The sequence below is a fragment of the Phyllostomus hastatus genome, unplaced genomic scaffold (genome assembly GCF_019186645.2).
Source record: "Phyllostomus hastatus isolate PE091 unplaced genomic scaffold, TTU_PhHast_1.1 phas_contig_524, whole genome shotgun sequence".
In the NCBI taxonomy this organism is placed as follows: domain Eukaryota; kingdom Metazoa; phylum Chordata; class Mammalia; order Chiroptera; family Phyllostomidae; genus Phyllostomus; species Phyllostomus hastatus.
Window position 1 is genome coordinate 870647 of NW_025333900.1, and position 16059 is coordinate 886705.

At 40.7% G+C, this 16059-nt stretch overlaps 1 protein-coding gene and 1 non-coding gene across 3 annotated transcripts in view; one reads left to right on the forward strand and one right to left on the reverse strand.

Moving 5' to 3' along the window:
* The window catches only part of LOC123823936 (androgen dependent TFPI regulating protein), an 85770-nt gene that overhangs the window by 10835 nt on the left and 58876 nt on the right, over nucleotides 1-16059 (reverse strand). For both annotated transcript variants that reach the window (XM_045846991.1, XM_045846992.1), the window contains exon 5: nucleotides 7651-7766. In XM_045846991.1, coding sequence (XP_045702947.1) covers nucleotides 7651-7766 — 116 coding nt within the window. The remainder of the gene's footprint in view (nucleotides 1-7650; nucleotides 7767-16059) is intronic.
* Nucleotides 7299-7493, forward strand: LOC123824096. Its single transcript, XR_006786656.1, has one exon. It is a non-coding gene; the product is annotated as a U2 spliceosomal RNA (small nuclear RNA).

The following is a 16059-nucleotide window of genomic DNA, read 5'->3' on the forward strand; positions in this document are numbered from 1 at the left end:
AAAATACCAAAAGTTAAAGATAAAGAGAAAATCTTAGAAGCAGCAAGAGAAAAGCAGCTAGCTACCTACAGGGGAGTTCCCATAAGACTTCCAGCTGATTTCTTAAAAGACACTTTGCAGACTAGAAGGGATTGGCAAGAAATATTCAGCCTTGAAAAGCAGGTAACTGCAGGTAAGATTGTTCTACTGGGCAAAGGTATCATTTAGAATGGAAGGGCAGATAAAGAGCTTGCCAGACAAGAAAAAACTAAAGGTATTCATCATTACCAGACCATTATTATATGAAATGTTAAAGGTACTTATTTAACAAAAAGAAGATTAAAACTATGAACAATATAATAACAATAAATAAATATCTATCAACAATTGAATCTAAAAAAACAAACTAGGCAAACTAGAGACAGAATCATGGACACAGAGAGCATTTTGATGGTTACTGGATGGGAGGGGTTTGTGAGGGAGAATGGCTGAAGAGGTGGGGGGGGGCACTTACGAAGTTCAAACAGGTATTTACAGAACAGCCATGGGGATGTGAAGTACAATATAGGAAATGGAGTAGCCAAAGAACTTATATGCATGACCCATGGACATGAACAATGACGGGGGATTGCCTGAGGGAATAGAGGCTGCTCTGTAGAGAGGGGGCAAAGAGGGAAAATTTGGGACAACTATAGGAGCATAATCAATAAAATTTAAAACAAGAAAAAAAAAGCTAATGTCTTTTATGGGTGGCTTACTAGCACCTCTGGTTCCCTTTGAACTGTTTTTCAATACAGCTGGTTGACCCAGCAGGAATACCACAGCCCCCCAAAACTGGGAAATGGACCCAGTAGCCTTCCAAATTAGTTAATCTGATGTTCACTTTATTAATACTTTGATGAGGCCAATTATTCTTACCCTCAGTTGAGTTATCAATAATATATATTTCTTCTGGAACTGTCTTCCATGTGAATCTGTGAGTCAGGGTGGGCAGGCATTGGTCACTAAAAATTAATCTTGCAGTCTTCTCATCCCATACCTTGTAGCATTGTAGAGTCAAATGATTATCATGAAATGCATATTTTCTGTATCTTATCAGTAGGGAAATAGTGGAAGTCTGTGAGTTTGAGATTAGTAGACAGCTAGAGATTTTGTGGGTTTTACACATCATAATTCTTAAAGTAGTATCCCTCATGTCATATGTATCTAGCCTAGCAGAATAGATAGAATAAAAGGATCCTCTGGTTGCACATTTCATGTTGACTTCTTACACAAACATATGAGGGTCATGGCTGCACCTAATGCCAGAGACAAACACAACCTACCTTCAAATTTGTAAGTGAATTCAACAAGTTAGCAGAAGATTTCCCACAATGAAAATGTCCCTGAGAATGATAACCTTGTGATTCCTTAGCATGGAGCTTTAGTCCCTTGCTGCCTTTGAAAACCACCCATGTCACACCTCAATTTACCTATCTTCCCAGGCTTTCTACTCATCTCATACAGAATGCTGCTAATCAAATATGAGTAATGACATTAAAAACAACTTCTAGCTTTAATAGCTACAAAAATAAATCTGATTTCTAACATTAAGTTGTGAATTTCTACCATTCACAAAAAATAAATTCCTATCATGATTTTCTTAACTTTCAATACATTTTAGCAAAATGTATTAGCAAAATGAAGCAAAAATAAGGAGATAGATGATAGATGATAGACAGATGATAGATAGTTAGATAGATAGATAGATAGATAGATAGATAGATAGATAGATAGATGTGATTAAAATTGCATTGGGGACTTTAAAACTTCTGATGCCCAGAACATATCCTGAACCAATTAAATCAGGATCTTTTGGAATAAGACTCAGATATGGGATTTTAAATTGAGTTATTTACTTAAAACCAAAACTATTTATTTTCTAACTTCTGTACATTTATTAATGGAACCACTATATTCCCAGGCATCCAGCTGAAAATTCTTAGAATTATCCTTGATATTTTCTTTTTCATTTTGTCTGCTACATGCCAGTTAATCCACAGAACCTATTTGTTACTTCAACAACGTGTCTCAGGTATGTCCCTCTTTTCTGATTGTACAGCTGTATCAATCTTCAGGTTTTCTTATTTCTAATTTCTGTAATAGGAATTTTGGTTGAGCAGGAGCTGAGTTTTGGTCAGAAAGGATGAAAAGTATAGATAACCACTGCTTCTCCTAGCCCTCCACTACCACTCCTTTTCAATGTGCTGGCTAGTCTGGACCCCAAACGTTGATGACAAGGGGAGTTGCGTGGCATTTTTACATTTATTTTCATATGTAAATTTACATGACATCTAAGGAGTCCTGTGGAAAAATGGGGCTGGGATTCTGATCCCCATTTTGAGGTTATGAAACTATGGAGCATCTAGATGGTCCCAGAAGGAGGCCATATTTCAGAAAAGGGTAACAGTGGCTCTGGGAGAGAATTCACACAAGGCACTAGTGGGAGTAGAAGGGTATTGTCGATGCTAGACTTGGCAAGGTGGCTGGCTGATCCTGGAACTCAGCTTAGTCCAGCCCTCTGGCAGTTTTTAAGGTATTCTGGGGGTATGAAGTCTGTATGTATAAGCATGTATGTGTAAATGGGTGCATTAATTTAGATTGTTAAACCTGGGGGCCCTGGCAGCTCTGTTGTGGTCTTCCCCTGAGTAAGCATAGAATACAAGAAGGGAATCACCTCTCACCTCTTCCAAACTGCTATTGAGAAGTGACTCTGAAAATATCTCCCCCAAGGCTGGGTTATGGCTGCATATCTTTGTAACACTTGCATTTGGCCTGCAATTACACACTAGCAGAGATACCTATGACATCAGCAAATTTCTGGTCCACCAAGAGCAAGGTGGTGATATACTTTGGGTTAGCTGGGGCTGTTGCAGTGGCCAGCAGTATTGTTCTCTTTCTACTAATACAGGGGACTAATAGGCAATAGACCATGGTAGTGTTGGCATTGTTAGCCATGGGGGTGGAATGCCAACCTTAAAGCAGAGCCAAGTGGAACTGTTGGGCTCAGAAGACTAGGTATTGTGGCTCTACAGTCTCTGTGGGAGAGCAGTTTTCAGGGCTGTGTACAACACGGGCATGTGTGAGCACTCATAAGATTATTAGAACTCTGTAGAGATGGAGGTCTTGGAGGACTGGGCTACCTGCACAGGCAGAAGGTGCTCTGAGCACACAGACATGGGATGACACTGGAACCATGAAATAACCATGGATGAAGAATAAGGAAATGTGATTAAACTAGATGAAAAGAATATTCTAGATAACTTTTATTTGTATATTATTTTATTCTGTTTTGCTTCCCATTCCTTGCCATTTCAATCCATTTTAAGCACTCTGGTCAAGTGAACCTTTTGAAAGCATGAGTCTCTGGCTGTGTTGCGAATACTTCTCACTCCCACCACCATGTCATAGAAATAAACAAACAACAGCAACAATCAGATCTCATATTGTCTAAACTATGTCTAACTGCCTCTAGCCTGCCATCCATAAGCCTCCTTAGGAGGGCAGTTCCAGGGTGATTGCCTGTCATTCTCTTTCACTAAGAGGTCCAATTACAGTGAATTGTTGACCTTTCCTCTAATATGATCTGTGCTCCCTTAGTCTTGGGACTATGCTGTGTTGTTCACTTTCTCCCATTTTTTAAAAGCTCCAATCCAGTCAGTCCTTTAGGGCTCAGATTCAATGCACACCTTTCCCACACTGCCCAGCAAGACACAATCATTTCCTCCTCCATGTTTCTATGGCCCCTTGTATTTGTTCTGACATTGTATTACTTCCCACTGTTTGCTCTTATAATTCGTATGCATGGCTCATCTCCATTTATTAATAAGCACATGCCCCTGGTAGGCTGGGGGGTGGCCTAATATAACTTTGCTTTTCCCAGCAAGACTAGCCCTGTATTAATGGAAATATTTGTTCAATAAAAGAATAAATAAGAGCCAGAAGTAGGAACATTTATATTTTCCTGCTCCTCACCACTGCCTCAGAGAGAGATAGTTGAGGTGTTCTGAGGTGAGAGAGAAGGGGGGAGTGAGTGAGCTACCATATTTATAGGTGACTAATGCTTTCCATAGGAAATGAAAGATTTGCAGTTATTACTACTTTGCGAGGTTTATTTTCCCACTTAGGAGCCAGCCCTCCAATTTTGCAATCTGAAAAATAACAAAAAGTAAGTTCCACATGTAAGGCAGTCCCCACGGTCTTAGTAATTATTTTTAGGTTACTGTGATGTGATTTCTGCAGTGAAATGCTTCCCTAGCTCAGAGTTATTACCGTTTTTCAGACTCGTGTTTGTTTCTCACGCTCTGTCTGGCCCAAGCCCATATTCTTGACCTCATTTCTGCTATACCGTTTCCCTATTTGACCATCCAAACAGGCACGCCTAACAGCTGATCCACGGCTACTTCTCTAAAACATCTCCATGGATATTCACAGTTTGTGGAGCTTGTTGATGGCCATCTGTGGCCAGGAGAGCTCATGGGCCCCAGAGCATTGGATCCTTAAGGGTGGAGACAGCAGGTGGCAAAGAGTCTAAGCCCCTTTAACCAGGGAATGGACAGAAGTGAGGAAGCTTCAGTCAATGGTGCAGCATAACATGTTCACATACAGGTGTATTTGATTTACTCTAGGAATAGTGGGGCCCGATGGGCCAAATGCTGATTTACTATTTTGTTAATGATAAGGAGGTCCAAATCCCAAACCACTGGGGTCCACCCAGTCACATTTCTGCTGGTGCTTCCTTCCACTTGCTCCATTACATCACTTTAACAGCACAAGCACAGCTCTGGATACAGCATCCTGAAAGCTTTTAGATAACAGGGACCATGTTAAGCTTTTTTGCATACCCAACTCCTCCAGCACTTAGCAGAATATGTTTTGCACATGCAGTGAACTGAAAATATACCTGGCCATGTGAATAGAGTAGAAAGAGAACTGGATTTGGAAATAGAAATGCATTTAAGTCCCAGCTTTCATTTTCCTGGCTATATGACCTTGGACATGTCATTTAACCCACTGAGGTCTCAGGTCTCCAGTGCTAGATGATCTCTTAGTCTCCTTCTCTGACTCACCTTCTATAATTCTACCTGAAATTGACTGATACTTTGATCAGTGGGCTAACAACAGGTCTCACAAGTGCTACTACTGTTCTCCTCATCTTTTTCCTCTTTAACTTTCACACTTAGACCAAAATCAACTTTTTAATCATATTTCTTACATAAGCCACATCATTTCATTCCTCTGCTTAAAACTTCCCCATAGAAAATCCCTCAGTTTAAAAGTCCAAACTCATTAATGTGAATTCATGATCTAGCTTTTCCATGTCCCACAATTCAGCCATACACTCAGCTCCTCCAGCCCTTCACAGATGCTGATCCCTAAGCCTGAAGGTCTCATCCATGTCTCTTTTGACTTATTCCTAATTAGTCTTTGGGTCTCAGCTTAGACATTACTTCCTTAAGAAGCCAGTCCTCAGCAGCCCCCAGCACCCTGTGTTTACCCCTTTAACAGTCTCATCATCCTGTCTTCCCATTGTGTGCATATTTTCCTCTCTCCCAGATAGTCCCAGAAAGTAGCATGGGACTGTGTATATTGCTATATCCTTGGGATCTTAGCAGAGTGTTTGGCACTGTGAATATAATTAAATGTGAATATCATGTACTTACACCTGACCCCATCTTGTTGCACTTCTTCTCCCCAGCCACCCAGTTCTCTGTATTGTCAGAACACACGATCAGGCACTGACAAGTTAAACCCTCTCAACCACTGTTTCTCATCTTTTAGGGCTGCTACAATTTCCCCCCAAGTGCCAGTGGACTTGAGTGTTCTTGTGCCTTGTTGGTTACTGAGGAGAAAGAGAACAGAGATCAGATCTGAAGATCAATGATCAACTTCCAAGTCTTTAGGTAGAAAAAGATAATAGATCAAAAGTACTCTCTTCTATATAAACTCCAAAAGTCACACTTGGCAAGAAAGACTAAATAAGATTAAGGTCCACCAGAAAAACAAAACAAAACAATTGTAGTATGGAAATTCATGTACATAATTAACCAGCTACCACCCTTCTTCTCCCCACCCCATCCCAGGTATTCCGTCTTTAGAGACTTATTTCTTTGGTTAAGCCAGACTTAGCAAATATATGTGGCACATATCCTGCTACTCCCCATGTTCATGCTATTGGCAGATATTGCTAAAAGACAACACAACTCTGTTTTGGTAGAACCTCAGAGTCCTTCCCAACACAGTGCTCCAGATATCAATTACCAGTAGGTTCCCAATATAAGCCTTATTGTCTAAAATGACATTTGTTAAAATGCAAAGGCTCCAGGATGGAAAACAGTGTAGATCACTAGGATCTTGGGGTAGATTTACTGGGCAATACTTTTCTTAAGACAGGAGAAGCAAGAAAGACTTTGGGCACTCAGGGAAAGAGGAGCACAGAAGAGACGGAGGAGCAGGCTTCCCATAAGGGAAGGAAACACTAGGAAGAAACCATCATCTGAGTTCTGGCACAAAGGTTAGTTGCTCTAAGACAAAAGCTCATGAAGCCCATGGAGTGGGCACTTGGAGCCCAAGCCCCTTTGGATGTGTTCTCTACCTGGCTTCTGTCAGAGTACTGTACCTAGTTAGACATTCCCCCACATAGTGATTGGGGGATTACCAAGATTGTCAGATATGAACAGTTTATGTGAGTCTAGACTACAGAAAGAACATCATGATTAGCTTCTGATCTGTAGGCATTATGCTTGGCATGCATCTTTCAGTAAAGCAAAAGCACGGAGTAAATAAGAAGGCTGTAGAATGGAAAGGGGCTTTCCACTCTCTGGGCAGTATGTCTGACAATTAGTGTCACCAGGTGGTTGAATGATAAAATCTAGACCAGCTGCTAAAATGATCTTGCATGCACCCTGTTACCTGTTCTGCAGGCCCCTGGGCAATTGCCCAAATGCCCTTTAGGAGCTCTAGTGCCAGATGTTGATACAAATAAACCCATAATGATATAGGCAACAGGAATGGGCCAAATCTATCATGTTCAACCTGTCAAATGCCTTTTTAAAAGGAATATATTTAGATGCCTTGGATCATTCAGCTATTCAAATATCTAATTGGAAATGGAACCAAAGATCAACATTTTCTTGAGGGAAGTAACATGTGTAGCTTTGCAATGATGAGTTCTGCATGAGAAAGAGAGGAAATTGGGCCTTGCTGTGTACCCATCTGTGCATTTTTTGGCCTGTGATGTTTCCAGGTGTACCAAAAGCAAACAATAAAAATCTTACTTGATCGCTTCTTGGCCTTTTGGCTAAGATCAAGTGTAGTTTAAGATCTGTTCTTATCAGTTTAATACGTGACACACCCTGTGTCTGAGAACATTATATTAAATGGATATTTGGAGCCAGGAGGTGGAATAGGAGCTTGCTTCTCCACTCTGTGAATCCACTTGGTATTGCACTACTTCCAGGAATGGCGCACCAAAAAAAAAAAAAAAAAGTCCTTCTTACCTCAAAATTTAAAGATGGCTAAAATCCCCATTAATTCAATATGAAGGCACTCTAACAGAACAGTATTTTTCTGGAATATTCCTCAGAGACTTGAAGTACAAGTCTAAGTTGATTTTCTCTCAGCAATTCTTACCTGCTAATGTAAACAAGGCTAGCAGCTGCCAACAAGGTGAGTCCTTTCTTCTTCATTGGATAGCAGTGTGGCCTGAGGATGATTTCAACCAGTGAGAAGGGGAATATGAATGTGTGCTGGAGGAGAAAAGATGGCAAATGATACATCAGGATACCTTTGCTTCCTAGTGTTTTTCATTCTCTCTTCCCCAGCACTCTAGCTTCTTCCACAACTACTGGATGAAACTTTCCAAAACTTGTCTGAGATCATGCCCTTCAGATGCCCAAGGACCTACAGTGGTTCTCTATTGCTTATCATATTGATCCAAACTCCTTTGTCTGGCTACCAAGTTTCTTTGTAAAGTTCTGTCTCTCTTGTTCTGCTTACTGCCTGCTGCTTCCCTCTCCTAACACACATGCACACACACATGAATGTGCGCACACACGCTCCTTCACTGGAACAAAGCTGTTTCCTTCATCCTTATGTGAACCCAATATGCTTGCTTTCACCTTCTGACAGACTTCTGTTCATGCATCAACTGTGTGAAATGTGTCTTCTCTCCCTTTATTCACATGGTCCATGCTCTTCACAACCTATGCAATCTTCCATGATGCTGTCTCTGAATTTTCCTCTTGCTAACATCTTTTATTCAATTCAATTGCATTTATAGCCTGTGCCAGCAGTTGAGCACTTATGATGTGCATTTGTAAGATCTCGGGGGTCAGAGAACACGTCTTAGCCCGTCTCTGTGTTTCCATTGCACTTGGGCCTATGGAACCATCCTGTTGATGGGAGGTCGGTGCTGTGGTGTGTGTGAGAGCCTCTCTCTAGAACCCTCTCTGTCCTCCCCACTCCTTCTATGCTTCATCCTCTGCTTCACCACCATCTGCCTTCTCACATCTTCCAAACACTTGACACTACTTTTATAAAAAATAATGTAATCAAGGAAATAAGCCTTTAGTAATAGTGGTGTTTTCAGATGGAAAGACTACTGAGGCCTGCTTCCCTCTTAGTCATGGGAACTGATCTGAGAAAGGTAGGTGACTTGAGTTTATGTGAATGTACTTTCATTTTTTAAATATATTAAATGAGCACTTCGGCCATACTCTGCACTTACTGGGAATACTAAATAATGTATTTTACAGTTTTTACATTTATAACTGTCATTCTTTTTTCATCTCTCTTGCATCCATAGCCTCTCCCTGCCAGCTCCATTCCCTTTCCCACTCCTGAGCCCTGAGGCAGCTATGTCAGCACCTTGGCTACGGAAGTCACTCAATACTTAGGAACATCACAGTGCCCTTGCCACCCTGCTCCCATGCCCAGCCATGCTGCTGGAACCCTGGGCACTGGCTGTGGATGGCCCTTGCTGTCAGTTCTTGTGCTCAGAGCCAGCCCCAGGAGGTGGTAGCTTCCTCTGGCCTTGCCTGGCCTAGCTAAGGTACAGCCATTCAGGAGATCAGGATTCTTACATGACAGGAAATGAGACAAGTATTGACATGGCAAGGGTAGGATGAGAAGCAACAAGCCTTAAGTATAGAGTATTTACTGGGCCTCCTGGGGGGACTCTACTAAAGCTGTTATTGGGAACACAGAGCAGTTAGGCCTCTTAAAGGCCCTGAGTACCCACATTTTAGTAGCAAAGCCTAGAGAAACAGGATTTCAGACAAACCATACCTTTTATACACTTTGTCCAAGGTTGGCTCTGAACATACTGACTAGTTGAATATGCAAATAGAAAGACCTCTGACCCCACTGCCATACATGGCATCTTTTCTGGGTTTGATTTTAGGCTACAGCTTCTCTGTCTCTCTCCCCAATAAAGGAACACGGTGTTTAAGAGCACACACTTTCGAATCTGGCCTTGGGCTAGCTCCTGAATCTGTCTGAGCTTCAGCTTCCTCAGATATGAAATGGGATAATAAATCATACACATGTTTTAGGGGTGCTGCTCTGAGAGTTGAGGTAAGTGTACGTAAAGGGCTGCTCCTTGGCTCAAGAGACTTCTCATGAGCAGTAGCTGTGATTGTCACTCCTATTGTGATACTGTCCTTCATCTCATTGCTGACCCAATGTGGAATGGGCAAGGCAAAGTTCTGGGATGTACACAGTACCTGGTGCTCAGACACACCCTGACCCGTAGCCTGCAGAACAATGTGGTGTACAAGCAGGTAGGGTGTGTTGCAGAGACGTCCCCATGGCCAGCCATCCCATGCATCCCTCCTCAGCTCACAGCTGGTGCCTATGCTTCCAGCCATGGCCTCCTCGGAGCCCTGGCACTGTTCTGAGACTGACGTGGATGCTCTTTTCACCCAGAGGCCACCTCAGGATGTGAGAGATGGGGCTGTCTGCTCAGCAAAGCCACTGCCCCTCCATCCACCTTCATTCTACCACAGTCAGGAAAGATCCAACTTCTATTAGCAACTATTAAAAGTACCATTACACTGGCCATTGATCTGACAGATTGTACTAACCCTGTCCACAATCAGCAGCTTCTGCTCTCTACATTAATGATCATTTGGAACAGAATTCCTGTGAAACAATGTAGTGTGTTTGCTTTAAGGGAAAATGAGTTCATGGTGATTAATGCTTTTACAACAAATAACTTTGGGATGCATGACTGGTTACCTCTTTTAGGAGCCTGCCCTTTGCAAGTGACATCCAATTGGATTTCCAAATGAATTCTTCCTGATTACTTCTGGGAAGTTTATTTCACTGGTGTCATTAGTGATGGGCCATATACTGTGGCTTAATACCCACTAAAAGGTCTTTAAAGGAAACACATTTTTTAGTTGGGCTGGGGTAGAAATGAGGAAAGGAGGAAGACCACACTCTGTGAGTTTTCTAAATATTTAGCTACTGTGAGGAGCCAAGCATGACACAATAAACCTCCTAGTATTTCAAACATACAGGTATTTCACCTCATGTTGATATAAATTATATAAACTTTGTCAGGCAGCACATATGTATTTTTTATAAAAGAAGAAAAAAATCAGTAAGAGAAAAATCAAATATGCTTTCTACTTCCAAAAAATTCAATAATTAGGCTGAGATTGACACAAATTAGAATGCTGCCAAAAATTGCTCAAAACAGTGACTCATTCTGTATTTCAATTAACAGTTTCTCAGTTTCCCTTATAAACAGTGAAGCTGACAAAAATTAATTATCTCAGAGGGGGTAAAATATTTTCTTCCAAAGTAAACAAAACACCATGGGCTGAAACAATAGTATGCATAAACAGAGGGACAGAAGAAGCTATCTTTCCTGGTCAATTAAGCCATCATTCTGGTGGGTTTTTCTTGAAATATCTCATTTTAAAAGCATTAGTTAAAAGGACAGTGTTGTTCTTTTCCCATTCTTTTCTACTAAATTATGTCTTTTCCTCTGTCCTTGGTGTAATGCCTACTTCCATTTGAATATCTTGGAGACAGAAATGTAAGCATGAAATATTGATTTAAGCATTAGTAGAATAATTGCCATTTTTTATTCCCTGGTTGCAAAATAGCCTCATAGTTAAGTACTAAAATTTACTAGCCCATAGAAAATTCTTACAAGGTTACATGAGTGGCAACATGGAAAGTAATGAGCATTTACTTTTACTCACCTTGTACCAGTAGGTAAGTAGCTGTTATAAACAGCTTCCTGTGTATGAACCTAAATCTACAATCGGATGCATTTGCCTGGCTCTTGTGCAAGAGGCCAGGCTTAATCACTGAGATAACCTGTGGAGCCCAAAGCTCATCACTGTCATACAGGCTCCAAGGACTGAAGCAGTAAGGCTAGGGTGGTCACACTCTTACCTCTGAGACAAGAACACTTAATTTTCTCCAGTGAGAGAAATTTCAGGGAGCCTACACATTTTAAAAATCAAAGAGCATTTAAAACTATGATCTCTGCCTTTTTCCTCTATTTCATTTTCTTGTTGAACTAGCTCTTGTGTTGTCTAAGATAAACAAAACAGCAGCTGCCTTCTTGGACTGGGCATTGAGAGACTTGCTCATTCATCTGCCATTTCTAGAGAACTTACATAATGTTGTCCACTTCATGTTTGCCTCATCTTCTCCCTTCACCTCTTTAGGCAACACCTGGGGCAAGAATTAACTTCTTCCATTGGCTCTTCCCAAATTGATGTCCTTTCCCCAAGTCTCTAAAATAATGTATTTTGTGTATGGTACCAATACATATGAAGTTTTAAATCAAATTTTATTGCACCAAAATCTCATTTCTGGGGATGTTAAGGTGGATATTTTTGCCCAGTACATATTAAATATGTCACTTTTTAATTTATTTAAAAAATGAAAGCCTTCACAAAATCTCAGGGCCAAACACATGGTCAAAACATTAATTAAAACTTAAATGTAAATACAAGACATGTGAAAATGGAAGCAAAACAAACCTTAATAGAATGCCACGTTAACAGGCTTGTTATTATACTGCTGGATCATGTTCCTTAAGCTTAAAAACTACATGCAGTAATAGTTGTATTTTAAACCCTAGTAAAGTAATCTCTCATTTTGAAAATACCATCCATTTGCCCGCTAAAAACTTTTACCTCACTCCTTACCACCTTCCCTCACTATAGTTTCTGCCTCTTACCATCTATACTCTCTATAGCTCCTATGTTGTTAAAGGTGAAATAAAGTTTGTGTTAAGTCAATCTGACATACAGTAACCCTGAAATGTAGACACAGGCTAAATTTATTATATCTCTAGGGGGAAAAATAGTTTTTTCCACTCTCCCATCTATACTACTTGCAGGGTCTTTTTTTCTCCCCTCAAATACTAGAGTGTAGAAGATAATTGGATTTGTAAAGATACCCTTTTCCATGTTCTAGGAACTCAAGTGAATAGGCTAAGCACCACTATAGTTAAAGAGCCAATGTTCAAATGCCTGGGGAAGAGGGACTGGGAAGATAAACCATGCACAGGAAGAGCCACATCATCTATATATAGGTGAGCTGACACAGCCCAGCCTGCTAAAAATTCAAAAACAGAAATTAAAAACCAGTAGTTTTATTTACTGCAGAGTAGTAATGTTTGTAGTTACCCTGAAATGCACCAAATTAAAATGAATTTACAGATGGATAGATGTATACGACTAATACAGTAAACTATTAATAATGGAACCTAAGTGGTGGGTAATGCAAATGTTCACTGTAAAATTCTTTAAGCTGTGTTTTATGTTAAAATGTTTTCGTAATAAAATGTTTGAAGAAATACAAATAGTCTTCACTGGCCTGGAAAGGGAAATGAGTGCTCCATTGGGCCAAAGAAGAAAAGACTGCCATTATTCATGAACTTGTGTGTGAATTAAACAGGTGGTTAAATGATAACTTTCTGAATCTTCTAAGGAGAGTTTCCAAGTGATTTTTTACTTCCTATACTGTTTTCCTATGGCTTAATATGTAATCTAGCCAACATCTCAAGGTAGCATTCTTCTACTGGAAACCTAGTTGTCTCTGATGGTGTCCAGCCTGGTGAAGAAGTGGCTGTGTAGATTCTATTCAGTTACAGGTAAGACAATAAAGATCTGGGATCTTAGGAGCCTACAATCAGGAGAGCATCTGCCTCTTCCTCCTCTTCTCCTCTCTCCTTCCCTCTCGAAAGCAGTCAAATCCCTCTCTCTAATTAACTCTTTCTGGCAATAATAACACCCTTACACACCTGCTGTAATCACTGACTCATTCCTTTCCCCTATTTTGGTACAATACATACTCAATGTTGCAATTTGACCAACCTTCCTAGAACAAGTTTCATATTGCTCAAAGACCTTCTCTGGTTCCCTGCTGCCTCAGTCCCCTGTCTATACCCCTTCTCTAAGCTCATACCTCTGCCATTTTCCACAGTATCTCAATGAGCTGCCTCCTTTCAACTCAAACTAGTTTTTTCATTATCCTTGTGCTTCATTCCATTTCTTTCCCCAGAATTCCTTTCTTTTCTCATTAATTTTTTAATTCATCTCTCCCAACCAGACCCACCTTTGAGACATCTTATAACCAAAAGCACACATATTAGCATGAGAAGATATAAAAGAAAATTAGGACCCAGAAGAATACTGAAATACAAATTCACCAACCACAGGCTTGCTGGTCTACTACTACTGATATTCAAATTTATCAGTACCTTTCCAGACATCCAGAATAAAAAGAAAGAGATGAAATATACACCATTCTTTTTTTAAAAGGAAACTAATCTTTACTACTAATTAGGCCTAATTAATCAAATAAAATTTAACTTTTGCATTCTAGGTAAGGGACAGTAAGTCATAGCAAAATAGAGGCCTGGTTTCCATAAAATGATAAAAATCTCAAGGCAAAAAAATAAAACACAATGTATTAAAGGAGATTCTGCCAGTAAGGAGATAATATTGTATAATTATGTAGCTTTCTGATCATCAGAGCAGTAGAAGGACTCCAGAAATACTACTTCCTTCATGAGTGTTTTTATTTGTTTTTGTTCCAATTATGAGTCAGACAACAGCCAGTATTTTATTCTGTTTTTAGAGCCAAAAGTGTAGGTATTATACTGTTGATGACACAGAGATCTGAATGCATGGAGGAATTCAGAGAGTCAATGGTAATGTTGGTGGCCTTTTATTACAGATAAGGACTCTCATCAAGAAAACCATCCTGCCTCTAGGAGCTGAGCACCTGGCCCTTTCTGCTACCTCTGGGGCCCATGCTACATCCACATCACAGCCATATCATGTATCTGTCCTCATAGCTTTTTTGGTCCATGCTGGACTCTTCATTGCTTAATTACAGTCAGTTTTATTTTTTACGCAGTCAGTTTCATGTCTTTTTCTACTATTCTAAATTAAATGATAAGCAATTTGAGGTCAAAGTTCTCCTCTCCTTTTTCAGGACTTCCCTCCCCCTCAGATTTATAAATGTTTTTTGACTGATTTTCTTCATTTAAACCTTTGTATTGCAAAGCAGAATTAAGCCTTGACATGGCTTACAAAGTCCCTCATGATCTACTAAACTGTCCTGTCCTACTTTCATTCCCAGCACCCCACCTACAGCCTTCACCCTGTCCTTATCTTCTGATTACTCTGCACTCTACCCATAGTTCCCTCTCTCGCCACTGATACACCACACACTTATCCCTCTCTTCTCTCAGCCTTCACACCTTCTTCTTACTGTGCAGGACTCAGCCTAGAGATCACTGACTCCAGGGCAGAATGTGAAGACTCCAGTCCCCTTCCCCAGCATGGCTGAACCTCCCTGTGCTCATTCCCTTCACAGCATCACATTATTGCATTCACCTAATTTTGGACAAACCTTCCTTATAGATAGAAACAATTCAAAGCTTAAGGCTGTTACCATTTTACCTCCAGTGCCTAGCATGGTGCTCAACCTACCCTGGCCACTTAGTAACTGTGGCATTAATGAATGAATCAAGAAAACAATGGAATGAGGTAGAAGGGGAAGAAGGGAGAGTTCTTCTTTCAGCCTCAGAAGACAATCCAGTGTCCTGGTATGAGAAGACAACAGCTGCAGTTCAGATTTAACTGACATGGCAGTCGCACATTGGGCTGTGTCCATAGCAGCAGAATCACAGAGCCAGTCCCACTTTAGGCTGGTCATCTTTACCCTTTGTAATGGCTATAGATTGTATGCCAAATCCTGAAAAATGGGTGTTGTATGTCACAGAGAAACTTGCAAGAAAATGTGACTTCTGGGAACAACCCATGGGTGCCTATATCATGGTAATAAAACTGTAGACTCAATAAAGGGTGGGGGGTCACCATCCAGGAGCTGGCAACCCTGCATAAGCTGAAAGATATGCAAGCAACAGAGGCTATTTTTTGTTGATCTTCGGGCTCACTGGCCTCTGTCTGGCCCTTCATTCCAAAATTGGGCCAGATAGAAATCTCCCAGTTTTTGCTCAATATCTTCTTATACCCCTCCTCTGTATTAATCTGTAATCCGTCCTTCCTCTATGATTCTGTGCCTGGCTCCACATAGCACACATGGAGACTTGTTTTTAAGACAGGGACAGATGGGCAGCTCTTTAGAAAGCTGCTCCAAGTTGGAGGAAGAAGACTGTTCTTTTCAAGAAAGAGAAAGTTTAGGAAGCATAGGGATCTGTTCTTGCTTTAGAGCCACCATCTCTCAGGGCACTCTCCCTTCCTCTCAGATATCTTACCATGATGTACATAAAGGACTCAGAATGTGTAGGCAGCTGGTTTCCCTGGGAGATAACAGTATTTTAGGAAAGCATCCTGTAAGCACAAGCTCTAAGGCAAAGTTCCAAACTCCTCGCATGACTGGTCCCATGACAAACCTGTTTCTACACTTTCTCCTTCCTGCTTCTAGCCTTCCCTTGCTAACCCATCAGGGTGCTTCTGAAGGGACTTGCCCACTGTTGTGTTAGAATGACAGTTACTCACTGGTGGTATTCCCAAATGCAAATAGTTGGTTGAT